This window comes from Pseudopodoces humilis, chromosome 17 (assembly GCF_049639895.1).
Source record: "Pseudopodoces humilis isolate 2021_Gansu_Grassland_sample_001 chromosome 17, ASM4963989v1, whole genome shotgun sequence".
Taxonomy (NCBI): Eukaryota; Metazoa; Chordata; class Aves; order Passeriformes; family Paridae; genus Pseudopodoces; species Pseudopodoces humilis.
The window spans coordinates 15,853,757-15,865,834 of record NC_142216.1 but is presented as its reverse complement, the minus strand read 5'-3'; the positions used below and the strand labels follow the sequence as shown (position 1 = coordinate 15,865,834).

General features: G+C 56.2%; 3 protein-coding genes across 3 annotated transcripts; all 3 read right to left on the bottom strand.

Moving 5' to 3' along the window:
- Positions 1-923: 923 nt before the first annotated feature.
- Positions 924-4,276, bottom strand: LOC148182972 (protocadherin beta-4-like). The gene is made up of 2 exons (XM_088063756.1): positions 4,217-4,276; positions 924-4,110 (listed from the first exon to the last, which is right to left on the bottom strand). Exons 1-2 carry the CDS (start codon positions 4,274-4,276, stop codon positions 1,243-1,245), a joined length of 2,928 nt encoding a protein of 975 aa, XP_087919882.1. The 3' UTR covers positions 924-1,242.
- Positions 4,277-5,589: 1,313 nt separating this feature from the next.
- LOC148182971 (protocadherin beta-15-like) lies at positions 5,590-8,792 on the bottom strand. Its single transcript, XM_088063755.1, has 2 exons — positions 8,693-8,792; positions 5,590-8,600 (listed from the first exon to the last, which is right to left on the bottom strand). The coding sequence occupies exons 1-2, from the start codon at positions 8,790-8,792 to the stop codon at positions 5,701-5,703; spliced, it is 3,000 nt and encodes a 999-aa protein (XP_087919881.1). The 3' UTR covers positions 5,590-5,700.
- A 219-nt stretch (positions 8,793-9,011) lies between these two features.
- Positions 9,012-11,482, bottom strand: LOC102105840 (protocadherin beta-16-like). The gene has a single exon (XM_014263090.2). The coding sequence runs from the start codon at positions 11,472-11,474 to the stop codon at positions 9,012-9,014; it is 2,463 nt and encodes an 820-aa protein (XP_014118565.2). The 5' UTR covers positions 11,475-11,482.
- Positions 11,483-12,078: the final 596 nt, after the last annotated feature.

Here is a 12,078-nt window from a genome sequence, read left to right as displayed (position 1 = left end):
CAATTTTTTAAGTCAAAGTTATCCCAATGTTAAATTTTCTAACTTTAGCATAATACAACTCGAGGGAGACTTTACGAATGCTTCATGCAGCACAGACATCATTAAAACAACCTGTAGTTTTAAATGGGCAGTCCATCCTTCTGAAGAAGAATGAGCAAAATAATGCTCAATACAGTTAAGTCAATAAAAAGAGAAAGGGCAAAAATGGGAATGCAAATGCTCTTACACAAATGGAGAAAATCCTTTTGGGACAGCTTTCTTGCACCAGCATGAATCTCCTGAATTAAGGAACCATAAAGAGTAAGGAAAACTCAAAGACTTGTTTTCAAGTTCTACTTGATTCTAAATCCAGAAAATTATATTTCATGGACATGTGGTGTTCTCATGCACATATATAGAATTAATACATGTTCATGATTCTTCGCAGTTATAACCTACCCTATTGCATCTTCTGGTGCTGCATTTCCAAGCCAATCTGAGTGGGACAGGACACCAATCCCACACACAGGCCAAAAGAAGATTTTATTGTGCATTTTCCAGCTCCTCTCTCCCTTGAAGAAGACTCCTGTACTCATAGGGTCAAAATGGCCTTTTACTCTGCAGAGCTGGACTTACCAGCATTGCAGTGGCTGGATGGGACAAATTCACTCTTTCACTGGGCAGCACTAGTGCAGCATCTGCAGATGTACAAAGGGTGAACAGACAGACATACTGATATAAAAGTGTAACACACAAAGCCCAAATATCTCAGAGAGAGAGCTCCAAAACCCCAGAAAGAAAAAACCAATGCTAAGAAAACATCATGAAATGGTACTCAGAAGTACCATCGTTTTTCTGAGCTGGACAAAGGTCTTTGGGCCATTTCAGCAAATGTGAGATTTGTCTAACCAAATGTACCATTGTGCTAGAGCAATGAATAAACAAGAGTTTCATTAACTACACTGACATCAAGAAGAACAGAAGCATAGCTGGAGTGCTAATCCCCTTCTTAAAGCCTAACAGAATTGACCAGAAAACTGATGAAGTATATTACCGCCAGAGTCAGAGCCCAAGTTTCATTTATTTGCTTCTATTTTTCTCTTTTTGGAGAACCTGTCGACTTCTATTCTGACGTAGAATATGAGGGAAATTGCTTATGCCATTTGGAAACACAAGTTTTCTCTGGAGGAAAGATTGTCATCTGCTGCTGCCTGGATCCCAATCTCCCATGGGCAGTGAAGCTTCTGGCAGTGCAGAGCCCAGCTAGTTGAAGGAAAGAGAATTGAAGTGTCCTGCAGAGAGAGTGCCAGGATTGTCTGGTGCCGTGTCGTCGGTGCTGACAGGGACACAGGGGAAATGCTGTTCATCCTCCGGGCCGTGGCCCACGGCGCAGTGCTGTGCTGGCACGCTGGGGAGGATGGGCTTGAGGAATTTGAACTCGCTGTTGCCCGAGCCCGTTGTGAGGCTGATCTCGTAGCAATAGGCACGGGGCAGGCTCCCTGCAGCGGCCCCATCGGCCAGGCCGCTCTGCAAGTTGTCGGCACCATAAAGCACATGGCCAGCCTTCAGCTCCTTTCTCTTGCACACCTTGCGAGCCACAAAGAGTGCCGTGGAGACGAGGAAGAGCAGGGAGACACACACCAGGGCAATGATTAAATAGGTGGTCAGGGAGCCAGCCTGATCCTCTGGGGCCGGGCTGCCGTGCCCGGGGAGGCGCACGTCTGACAAGTCCTTGAGCAGGAGCGCGCTCACAGCTGCCGTGGCCGACAGGGGCGGCTTGCCGTTGTCTCTGACCAGGACAAGGAGCTTCTGCCTCACGCTGTCTCTCTCCGTCACCGGCCTCCTCAGACGCACCTCCCCGCTGTGGACACCCACCGTGAACAGCCCTGGCTCGCTGGCCCTCAGCAGGTGGTACGAGAGCCACGAGTTCTGCCCGGAGTCGGCATCCACGGCCACCACTTTGGTGATGAGGTAGCCCGCCTCGGCCGACACGGGCACCAGCTCACTGGACGCTGGGCTGCTCTCCTGGCCTGGGTACAGCACGAGCGGGGCGTTGTCGTTCTCGTCCAGCACCACGAGGCGGACGCTGACGTTGGCTCTGAGGGGAGGAGAGCCCGCGTCAGAGGCACTGACCGTCACCTCCGTCTGCCTCAAGCGCTCGTAGTCCAGGGGCCGCAGCACAAACACGTGCCCGTTCTCAGAGTTCACAGACACGCACGAGCACCAAGGCCCCTCTGCCGCTTGCACCGCTGCCAGGGAATAGCTCACCTTGCCATTGAGCCCCACGTCAGCGTCGGCAGCGCTGACGGCTCCAACAAACACCGTGGGCACATTGTTCTCACGCACGTACATGGTGTACGACGTCTGGTTGAAGACGGGGGCGTTGTCATTGACATCCGAGATGTCCACGGTGAAGGTCTGCGTGCTCGTCAGAGGAGGCGACCCCGCGTCTGCTGCCGTCACCCTGAGGATGTAGCGAGCCGTCTCCTCGCGGTCCAGCGCGCTCACTGTCACCAGCTCATAGTAATTCTTATAGGCTGGCCGCAGCGAGAAGAAGAGCTGATCCTCGAGGCCACACGAGATCTTCCCGTTGGCCCCAGAATCCCGGTCCCTGACCGTAAACAGGGCAACCACCGTGCCGGGCGCTGTGTTCTCAGGGAGGGGACTGCTGAAGGAGCTGACCACCACCTCTGGGGCATTGTCATTCACATCCACCACCTCCACCAACACTTTGCAGGTGGCTGAAAGACCACCTCCATCTGTTGCCCTCACACGTAGCTCATGTAATTCTGCTGCCTCGAAGTCCAGAGGTTTTGTGATTTTAATTTCACCTGTTATTGGGTCAATCACAAATGGAGAGTCGTTCTGTCCCAATGTCTGGCTGAATTGATAGGAGATGTCCCCATTAACTCCTGAATCCTGATCTGTTGCTAATACAGTCAGAATTATGGACCCTTCTGGCATATTCTCCAAAACCTCCACAATGTACACCTCCTGTGCGAAGATGGGAGGATTGTCATTCACATCCAGTGCGACAATTTTTACTTCGGTTGTCCCAGTCCTGGGAGGAGAGCCCCCATCTACAGCAATAAGACTGAAACTCATCTCTACCTGCTCCTCTCTGTCTAGTGGCTTTTCCAAGACCAGTTCAATATCCTTCTTCCCTGTTATCCGAGTCCCATAAAAGACACTAAAATATTTGTTCTCGGGAGAGATGCTGTATGTCTGGACTGTGTTGCTGCCAATATCGAGGTCCTGAGCCTCATCCAGTGGAAAACGAGAGCCTGGTTCGCTCGTCTCCAGAATCTTAAAAACGACTCGTTTCTCGGGGAAGACAGGTGAATGGTCATTGATATCCTCCAAGGCTACCTCGACCCGAAAGAACTGCAGGGGGTCGGAGAGCAGCAGCTCGAAGGGGAGCATGCAGGTGGCGGACTGGCCGCACAGCTCCTCCCGGTCCAGCCTCCCCGCCACGAGCAGGCGGCCGGAGCCGCGCTCTAAGGCAAAATGCTGCCGGCCGTCCTCCGACACCAGGCGGGCGCGGCGAGCCGAGAGCTGCGCCGGCGTCAGCCCCGCGTCCTCCGCCAGCTCGCCTACCAGGGAGCCGCTTTCCGCCTCCTCGGCTACGGAGTAGCGGATGGGCTCGGCGCGAGCGGGCGGCAGCCACAGGAAAGCAGACAGACAAAGCACTTGCCTTGCGATCGCCATGGCGCGTAGGCGGCGGCGGCGGGGGCGGCCGGGGCCGGTGTGGCGGCTGTCCCCGGTGTTTCCCCGCCGAAGGCGGCCGAGCGCGGGCCGGGCTCCTTCTCCCGCTGCCTCCGATTCCGCCGAAAGCGGCGCCTGACACAGCCGGGGGGTGCCGGCAGCGGCTGACACGGGGCAGCGCTCGCCAACGCAGCCGCTGCCACCTCCGGCCGGCTGCGCTGCGCTGATCTCAGCTCGCTCGGGCTCAGCTGCGCTGCGCTGAGCCGAGCTGCGCTGGGCTGGGCCGGGCCGGGCTCGGCCGCCTCCGCTGCCGCAGCCGCTCGGCGCCGCCTTGGCCGAGGGCACCACCCAGCGGTGCGCGCTGCAACTGCGCCCGCCGCCGCCCGCAGCCCGCGCTGCCGCTCGCCCCGGACCGAGAGTCCAAAGCTTTCCACACACCCGGCTCCAGCATCACAATGCGCCCTTTCCCAGGCCAGCGGCAAGCCCACACCCACACCAGAACCACACAGCCTCATCGCTCAGCAGGACAAACCGAGCACGCAACGGGCGATGCTGACAGCACGGGCAGAAAATGAAAACTCCCCGCCTGCATCTCCACGTTCACCAACTGAACCCACCCATCCCTTCTGTCAAGCGTCAGAGTGAGAAAATCCCTCTCCGAAGCTTGAAAAGCCTTGACAGGTGTTTCCCAGAACGATCGTCTCTACAAAAGAATTCTGTCTCCAAGTAAGTAGTCAATCTTTATTTCTATTCTACATATTTCTACAATTTTTAAACTCAGAATTATAGCAATGTTGAATGTTTTAACTTTGGTACAAAACAACTTGAGGGTGTCTTTATGAATATTCCATGCATCACAGACATCATTCAAACAAACAGTTTTTATATCTGGGGTGGTAATCCTTCTCCGGTGGAATGAGCAAAATAATTCTCAGTACAGTTAAGTAGATAAAAGGAGAAAGGGGGAAACGCAGAATGCAAACACTCTAACATAAATGGAGAAACTTCTGTAGGGACAGCTTTCTAGACACATTAAGTAGCCCCTGAATTCAGAAACATGAACGAGCAAAGAAAACTCAAAGACCTGTCTTCATGTTCTTCTTGATTCTAACTCCAGAAAATTATATTTTATGGACATGTGTTTTTTCCATGTCTATAAGGACGATTAAAAGGTTTGAATGTCTCTCTACATTTCATATGCACCATAATGACCCTTCCAGTGCTGTATTTCCTAGACAATCTCAGGTGGACGGAGCACAAATCCCACACACAGGTCAAAGGAAGATTCTGTTGTGCATTTTCCTCTTCTTCTCTGCCTTGAAGAAGATGAGGCCCCTGGATTCAGAGGATCAAAATAGCCTTTTATTCTGTAGAGCTGGATTTATCAGCATTGCAATGGCTTGATGGGACAAATTCACTCTTTCACAGGACAGCATTGGTGGAGCATCGGCCAACGCAACAAAGGGTCGTACAGACTGACACACTGAGAAGAAAGTGTAACACAGAGAGCCCACACCCCTCACACAGAGACATCCAAAGCCACATAAGGAAAAAAAAAAAACTTGCTAAAAGAACATCATGACACAGTATTCAGAACTAACTTATTTTCTGAGATGGGCAAATGGCTTTGGGCCATTTCAACAAGTGTGAGATTTGTTTACACAACTGTGCCATTGTGTTATAGCAACGAATAAATAAGAGTTTCAGGGTCTGGTCTGATAGCAAGAGATACAGGAGAATAACTGGCGTGCTAATCCCCTTCTTAAAGCCTATCAGAAAAGACCAGAACACAGGTGAAGTATATTACTGCCAGAGTGAAAGCCCAACTTTCTTTTCTTGGCTCCTGTTCTTCTCTTTTTGGAGATCCTAAAAACTTCTACTCTGACTTAGAATATGAGGGAAATTGGTTATAGCATTTGGAAACACAAGTTGTCTCTGGAGGAACCATTGTCATCTGCTGCTGCCTGGATCCCAATATCCCACGGGCGTTGAAGCCTCTGGCAGTGCAGAGCCCAGCTAGCTGAAGGAAAGAGAATTGAAGTGTCCTGCAGAGAGAGTGCCAGGATTGTCTGGTGCCGTGTCCTCGGTGCTGACAGGGACACAGGGGAAATGCTGTTCATCCTCCGGGCCGTGGCCCACGGCGCAGTGCTGTGCTGGCACGCTGGGGAGGATGGGCTTGAGGAATTTGAACTCGCTGTTGCCCGAGCCCGTTGTGAGGCTGATCTCGTAGCAATAGGCGCGGGGCAGGCTCCCTGCAGCGGCCCCATCGGCCAGGCCGCTCTGCAAGTTGTCGGCAGCATAAAGCACATGGCCAGCCCTCAGCTCCTTTCTCTTGCACACCTTGCGAGCCACAAAGAGTGCCGTGGAGACGAGGAAGAGCAGGGAGACACACACCAGGGCAATGATTAAATAGGTGGTCAGGGAGCCAGCCTGATCCTCTGGGGCCGGGCTGCCGTGCCCGGGGAGGCGCACGTCTGACAAGTCCTTGAGCAGGAGCGCGCTCACAGCTGCCGTGGCCGACAGGGGCGGCTTGCCGTTGTCTCTGACCAGGACAAGGAGCTTCTGCCTCACGCTGTCTCTCTCCGTCACCGGCCTCCTCAGACGCACCTCCCCGCTGTGGACACCCACCGTGAACAGCCCTGGCTCGCTGGCCCTCAGCAGGTGGTACGAGAGCCACGAGTTCTGCCCGGAGTCGGCATCCACGGCCACCACTTTGGTGATGAGGTAGCCCGCCTCGGCCGACACGGGCACCAGCTCACTGGACGCTGGGCTGCTCTCCTGGCCTGGGTACAGCACGAGCGGGGCGTTGTCGTTCTCGTCCAGCACCACGAGGCGGACGCTGACGTTGGCTCTGAGGGGAGGAGAGCCCGCGTCAGAGGCACTGACCGTCACCTCCGTCTGCCTCAAGCGCTCGTAGTCCAGGGGCCGCAGCACAAACACGTGCCCGTTCTCAGAGTTCACAGACACGCACGAGCACCAAGGCCCCTCTGCCGCTTGCACCGCTGCCAGGGAATAGCTCACCTTGCCATTGAGCCCCACGTCAGCGTCGGCAGCGCTGACGGCTCCAACAAACACCGTGGGCACATTGTTCTCACGCACGTACATGGTGTACGACGTCTGGTTGAAGACGGGGGCGTTGTCATTGACATCCGAGATGTCCACGGTGAAGGTCTGCGTGCTCGTCAGAGGAGGCGACCCCGCGTCTGCTGCCGTCACCCTGAGGATGTAGCGAGCCGTCTCCTCGCGGTCCAGCGCGCTCACTGTCACCAGCTCATAGTAATTCTTATAGGCTGGCCGCAGCGAGAAGAAGAGCTGATCCTCGAGGCCACACGAGATCTTCCCGTTGGCCCCAGAATCCCGGTCCCTGACCGTAAACAGGGCAACCACCGTGCCGGGCGCTGTGTTCTCAGGGAGGGGACTGCTGAAGGAGCTGACCATCACCTCTGGGGCATTGTCGTTCACGTCCACCACCTCCACCAGCACTTTGCAGATGGCTGAGAGTCCCCCGCCATCTGTGGCTCTTACACTCATCTCGTGACTTTGTGCTGCCTTGAAGTCCAGAGGTTTTGTGAGTTTAATTTCCCCAGTTATGGAATCAATCAGAAATGTAGAGTGATTCTGTCCCACTGCTTCACTGAGTTCATAGGAGATTTCTCCATTAAGTCCTGCATCCTCATCTGTTGCCAACACCATTAGAACTACGGAGCCTTCTGGCATATTTTCCAGAACCTCACCAATGTACACCTCCTGTGTGAAGATGGGAGCATTATCATTTACATCTAGAATGACAATTTTCACTTCAGTTTTCCCAGTCCTAGGGGGAGAGCCACCATCTACAGCAATGAGACTGAAACTCATCTCTGCATGCTCCTCTCTGTCTAATGGCTTTTCCAAGACCAGTTCCAGATACTTCTTGCCTGTGCTTCGAGTTCCATAGGAGATACTAAAATATTTGTTCTCGGGAGAGATGCTGTATGTCTGGACTGTGTTGCTGCCAATATCGAGGTCCCGAGCCAACTCCAGGGGTAAACGTGAACCTGGCTCGGTCGTTTCAGGGATCCTAAAACTAACTCGATCTTCTCGGAAAACAGGTGAATTGTCATTGATATCCTCCAGAGCCACCTCGACCCGAAAGAACTGCAGGGGGTTGGAGAACAGCAGCTCGAAGGGGAGCATGCAGGTGGCGGACTGGCCGCACAGCTCCTCCCGGTCCAGCCTCCCCGCCACGAGCAGGCGGCCGGAGCCGCGCTCTAAGGCAAAATGCTGCCGGCCGTCCTCCGACACCAGGCGGGCGCGGCGAGCCGAGAGCTGCGCCGGCGTCAGCCCCGCGTCCTCCGCCAGCTCGCCTACCAGGGAGCCGCTTTCCGCCTCCTCGGCTACGGAGTAGCGGATGGGCTCGGCGCGAGCGGGCGGCAGCCACAGGAAAGCAGACAGACAAAGCACTTGCCTTGCGATCGCCATGGCGCGGCGGCGGCGGCGGCGGCGGCCGGGGTCGGTGTGGCGGCTGTCCCCGGTGATTCCCCGCCGAAAGCGGCCAAGCGCGGGCCGGGCGCCTTCTCTCGCTGCCTCCGATTCCGCCGAAAGCGGCGCCTGACACAGCCGGGGGGTGCCGGCAGCGGCTGACACGGGGCAGCGCTCGCCAACGCAGCCGCTGCCACCTCCGGCCGGCTGCGCTGCGCTGATCTCAGCTCGCTCGGGCTCAGCTGCGCTGCGCTGAGCCGAGCTGCGCTGGGCTGGGCCGGGCCGGGCTCGGCCGCCTCCGCTGCCGCAGCCGCTCGGCGCCGCCTTGGCCGAGGGCACCACCCAGCGGTGCGCGCTGCAACTGCGCCCGCCGCCGCCCGCAGCCCGCGCTGCCGCTCGCCCCGGATCGGAGCGCACACGCGGGGGGCTCCTGTGGCAGGACGCGCTCACATCATCTAGGGAGAAAAGTGATACGGATTTCGGCCTTAGTCTTGGCGGAGTCCTGGCGCAGGAGCATCGCCGGCAGCTTCTCCGTGTCCGTCCTCACCTATCGCTGGGCTGAACCCGAGGTCTGGTGCTCTCTCCTTTAGGTACAGGCGAGTTTCGCGTCCTTCAAGGAAAGCGGAAGCAAGAGCGGCACAACGCATTTTTCAGGGCAGCGTGAGGCAGAGGCTGAAGTTAGAGGGACTGCGGCGCCTTCTCTAACAGGAGAAACCGGCCTGGAGCCTACACAGGGAGAGTACACCTATAACAGAATGAACGGCTGTACAATTTACTGGGAAATCTCAGACTGGGGGTCGGATAAGGGAGGTGCATCCCAGCACGGCTCAGGCATGGACATGCACACTTACTTTCCAGTCCTGCTGCTAATAGGGAGGAGCGGCTGTGCCCCCCGCTTGGTCTTCCCTGTCGCAGGCAGGCTGCGAGTGGTGTAGCAGCTCCTTGTCCTTGTCCTTGTCCAGCCCAGCCTCAGCATTGATAGGAGGGCTGGGCAGGATGGGCCTCAGGAACTGGAATTCGCTCCTCCCCGAGCCACTGGTCAGACACATTTCGTAGCGGTAAGGCAGTGACAGAGTTCCCTTGCTGCCCACGGCCACGCCATCGCTGGCAAGGTCTCCGTCCACATAACAGCTGGGAGAAGGAGGAGGAAGTTCTGCGCGGACACGAGCTTTGCAGAGCGTATTCGCTGTCAAGACGAGGACAGACAAAAGGAAAAGGGACGAGACGCAGCACAGGGAGGCGACGAGGTAAGTCGTGAGCATTTCCTCCTCTGCCGTCTGTGGCTGCTGTCCGCTGGCAGGATCATGGCCAAGCTGGTGAAAGGCATCAGAGAGATTGTCCACCAGTGCCACGGCGAGAGTGGCAGTGGCAGAGCGCACCGGCTGCCCGCGGTCCCGCACCAGCACGATCAGCCTCTGCCGGGCCGCGTCCCGCTCGGACACGGCGCGCGCCGTGCGCACCTCGCCGCTGTGCAGCCCCACGCGGAACAGCCCCGGCTCCGTCGCCTTGGCCAGCTCGTACGACAGCCATGCGTTCTGCCCCGCGTCCGCGTCCACCGCCACCACCTTGGCCACCAGGTAGCCGGAGGGTGCCCAGCGCGGCACCAGCTCTCCGGCCGCGCTGCTGTCGGGGGCCGGGTGCAGCAGCACGGGCGCGTTGTCGTTCTCGTCCCGCACGACCACGCGAAGCACGGCCTGGGTGCTGAGCGGCGGGGAGCCACCATCGGCGGCGCTCACTGTCACCTCGAAGGAGGGGACCTTCTCGTAGTCCAGCGGGCGCAAACTCCGGACGGTTCCACTCTCTGCGTCCACTGACACGAATGATGCCGGGGCAAGGGCGCCTGTCAGTGGCCTCACTAGCGCGTATCTCACGCGGGAGTTTTCTCCCGCATCAGGGTCTGTGGCACTGAGGCAGCCCAGGCTACTCCCCACGGGCTCATTTTCGCTGATCTCCATGGTGTAAATAGCCTGGGTGAAGGTGGGCGCATTGTCGTTCACATCCAGGAGCCGTACGAGCAGGGTCTTGGATGCTGAGAGGGCGGGGCAGCCCTCATCTCGAGCTCGCACCGTCACGTTGTATTCCTCCACTTGCTCCCGGTCCAGCGTCTCTGATGTCACCAGCGCGTACGCGTCAGCTGCCAGCAGCGTGATCCTGAAGGGTTGCTCTCCTGTCAGCTCGCAGGCTGTCCTGCCGTTGTCCCCCGAGTCCCTGTCCCTCACGTTGAAGAGGGCGACCACGGTGTTCGGCGGAGCGGCTTCAGAGAGGGTGCTGGTGAGCGAGGTGATGATCACCTCGGGGGCATTATCGTTCACGTCCTTCACCTGCACCTCCACCTTGCAATGCGTGGACAGGCCCCCTCCATCTGTGGCTTGGACGTCTATCTCATAGGTCTTTTTTTCTTCATAATCCAAAGGCTTTTTGAGTCGAATTTGACCTGTCTCTGGGTTTATTTTAAATGTCTCTAAATTTTCCTCTGAATTTTGAACTATGGAATAGACGATTTCCCCATTCGTTCCTGCATCTAAATCGCTAGCAGACACTACCACCACGACGGTATCCTGTGAGCTATTTTCCATTACAGAGACTTTATACAGAGTCTGGGAAAATACCGGGATGTTGTCATTTACATCCAGGACTATCACGCGGATTAAAGCTGTGCCAGAACGCGGTGGAGTCCCACCATCCACAGCCGTGATGCTGAAAGCAACTTCTACCTGCTGCTCCCGGTCCAGGGCTCGATCCAACACCAGCTCGGCGTACCTCCCGCCGTCACTCCGCCGCCGGGTGTACACAAGGAAATATTCGTTCGAGCTGATACTATAATGCTGAAGACTGTTGTTCCCCACGTCTGGATCGTGAGCGCTTTCCAGCAAAAACCGAGTCTCCGGCAGTGCAGATTCCGGGATCTTTAAAACAATCTCTTTATTTAAGAACACAGGAGAATTATCATTTATATCAGTGAGTCTTACCTCAGCTCGGAAGGACTGCAGAGGGTTCTTCAGCAGCACCTCAAAACGCACCAAGCAGGGCTCGCTCTGTCCACACAGCTCTTCCCTGTCCATCTGCTCTCTCACCACCAAATTCCCGGTGTGCTGGTTCAGTTGTAAATACTGCTTTTCTCCTTCAGGAACTAGTCGAGCCTGACGAGCCAATAATTCCTCACCGGTTAGTCCCAAATCCTTAGCGATATTCGCCACGAAAGAGCCTCTCTCCGCCTCTTCGGGCACAGAGTACCGAGCGCTTTCTCCTCTCATCTCCGAGACGCAGAGGACAATGATCAGAGCCACCGCCCTCCCCGGGAGCGGTTCCTCGCTCTTCCTCAGCTTCATTCCCTTCCAGCGACCCGATCTCCTCTCCTGTGAGCCGGACGGAGCTGCCGATACAGCTGCTGACCCCCGAACGGAGCAGCCCGAGATGGTGCAGCCCCGCCCGCCCGAATCGCAGGGGAGGCGGAACTGGGAGCTGCGCGGAGTTTCCGCGGTCAGCAGCGGCGCCAGGCGGCCGATATGTAGAAGGATTCTAAGATTTCCCAGCGCAAAGCCTGCAAAGCAGAGATTAACGGCTCGATTTCTCTCTTCCGAGGTCAAAGCATGGAAATTCAGCCCTCCGTACAACCGTATTCAAAGTATTGCCACTGGCTGAATGAGCAATGCCTCTGTTTGCCTTCTATATCAAAACAGAATTTATTTAAAGCTGGGTTGTTCCTTTTGTTTCGGTTCCCCCTCCCTTCCCCCAGTGTGAACGCTTTGAATAAATTACTTATTGTTCAGCTAAAACAGTTGTGTATTGTTACAGGGATCCGGCCATCAGGTGAGGTGGTCTTTTAACCACGGCAGCTATCGCCAGAGTCATTCTTGGAGTGGAACGAGATTGTTCCCGCTGTTCAGGACCTCTCCTGCTGGGAGCCTGTGGGAATGGGCTGGAGACAGCATC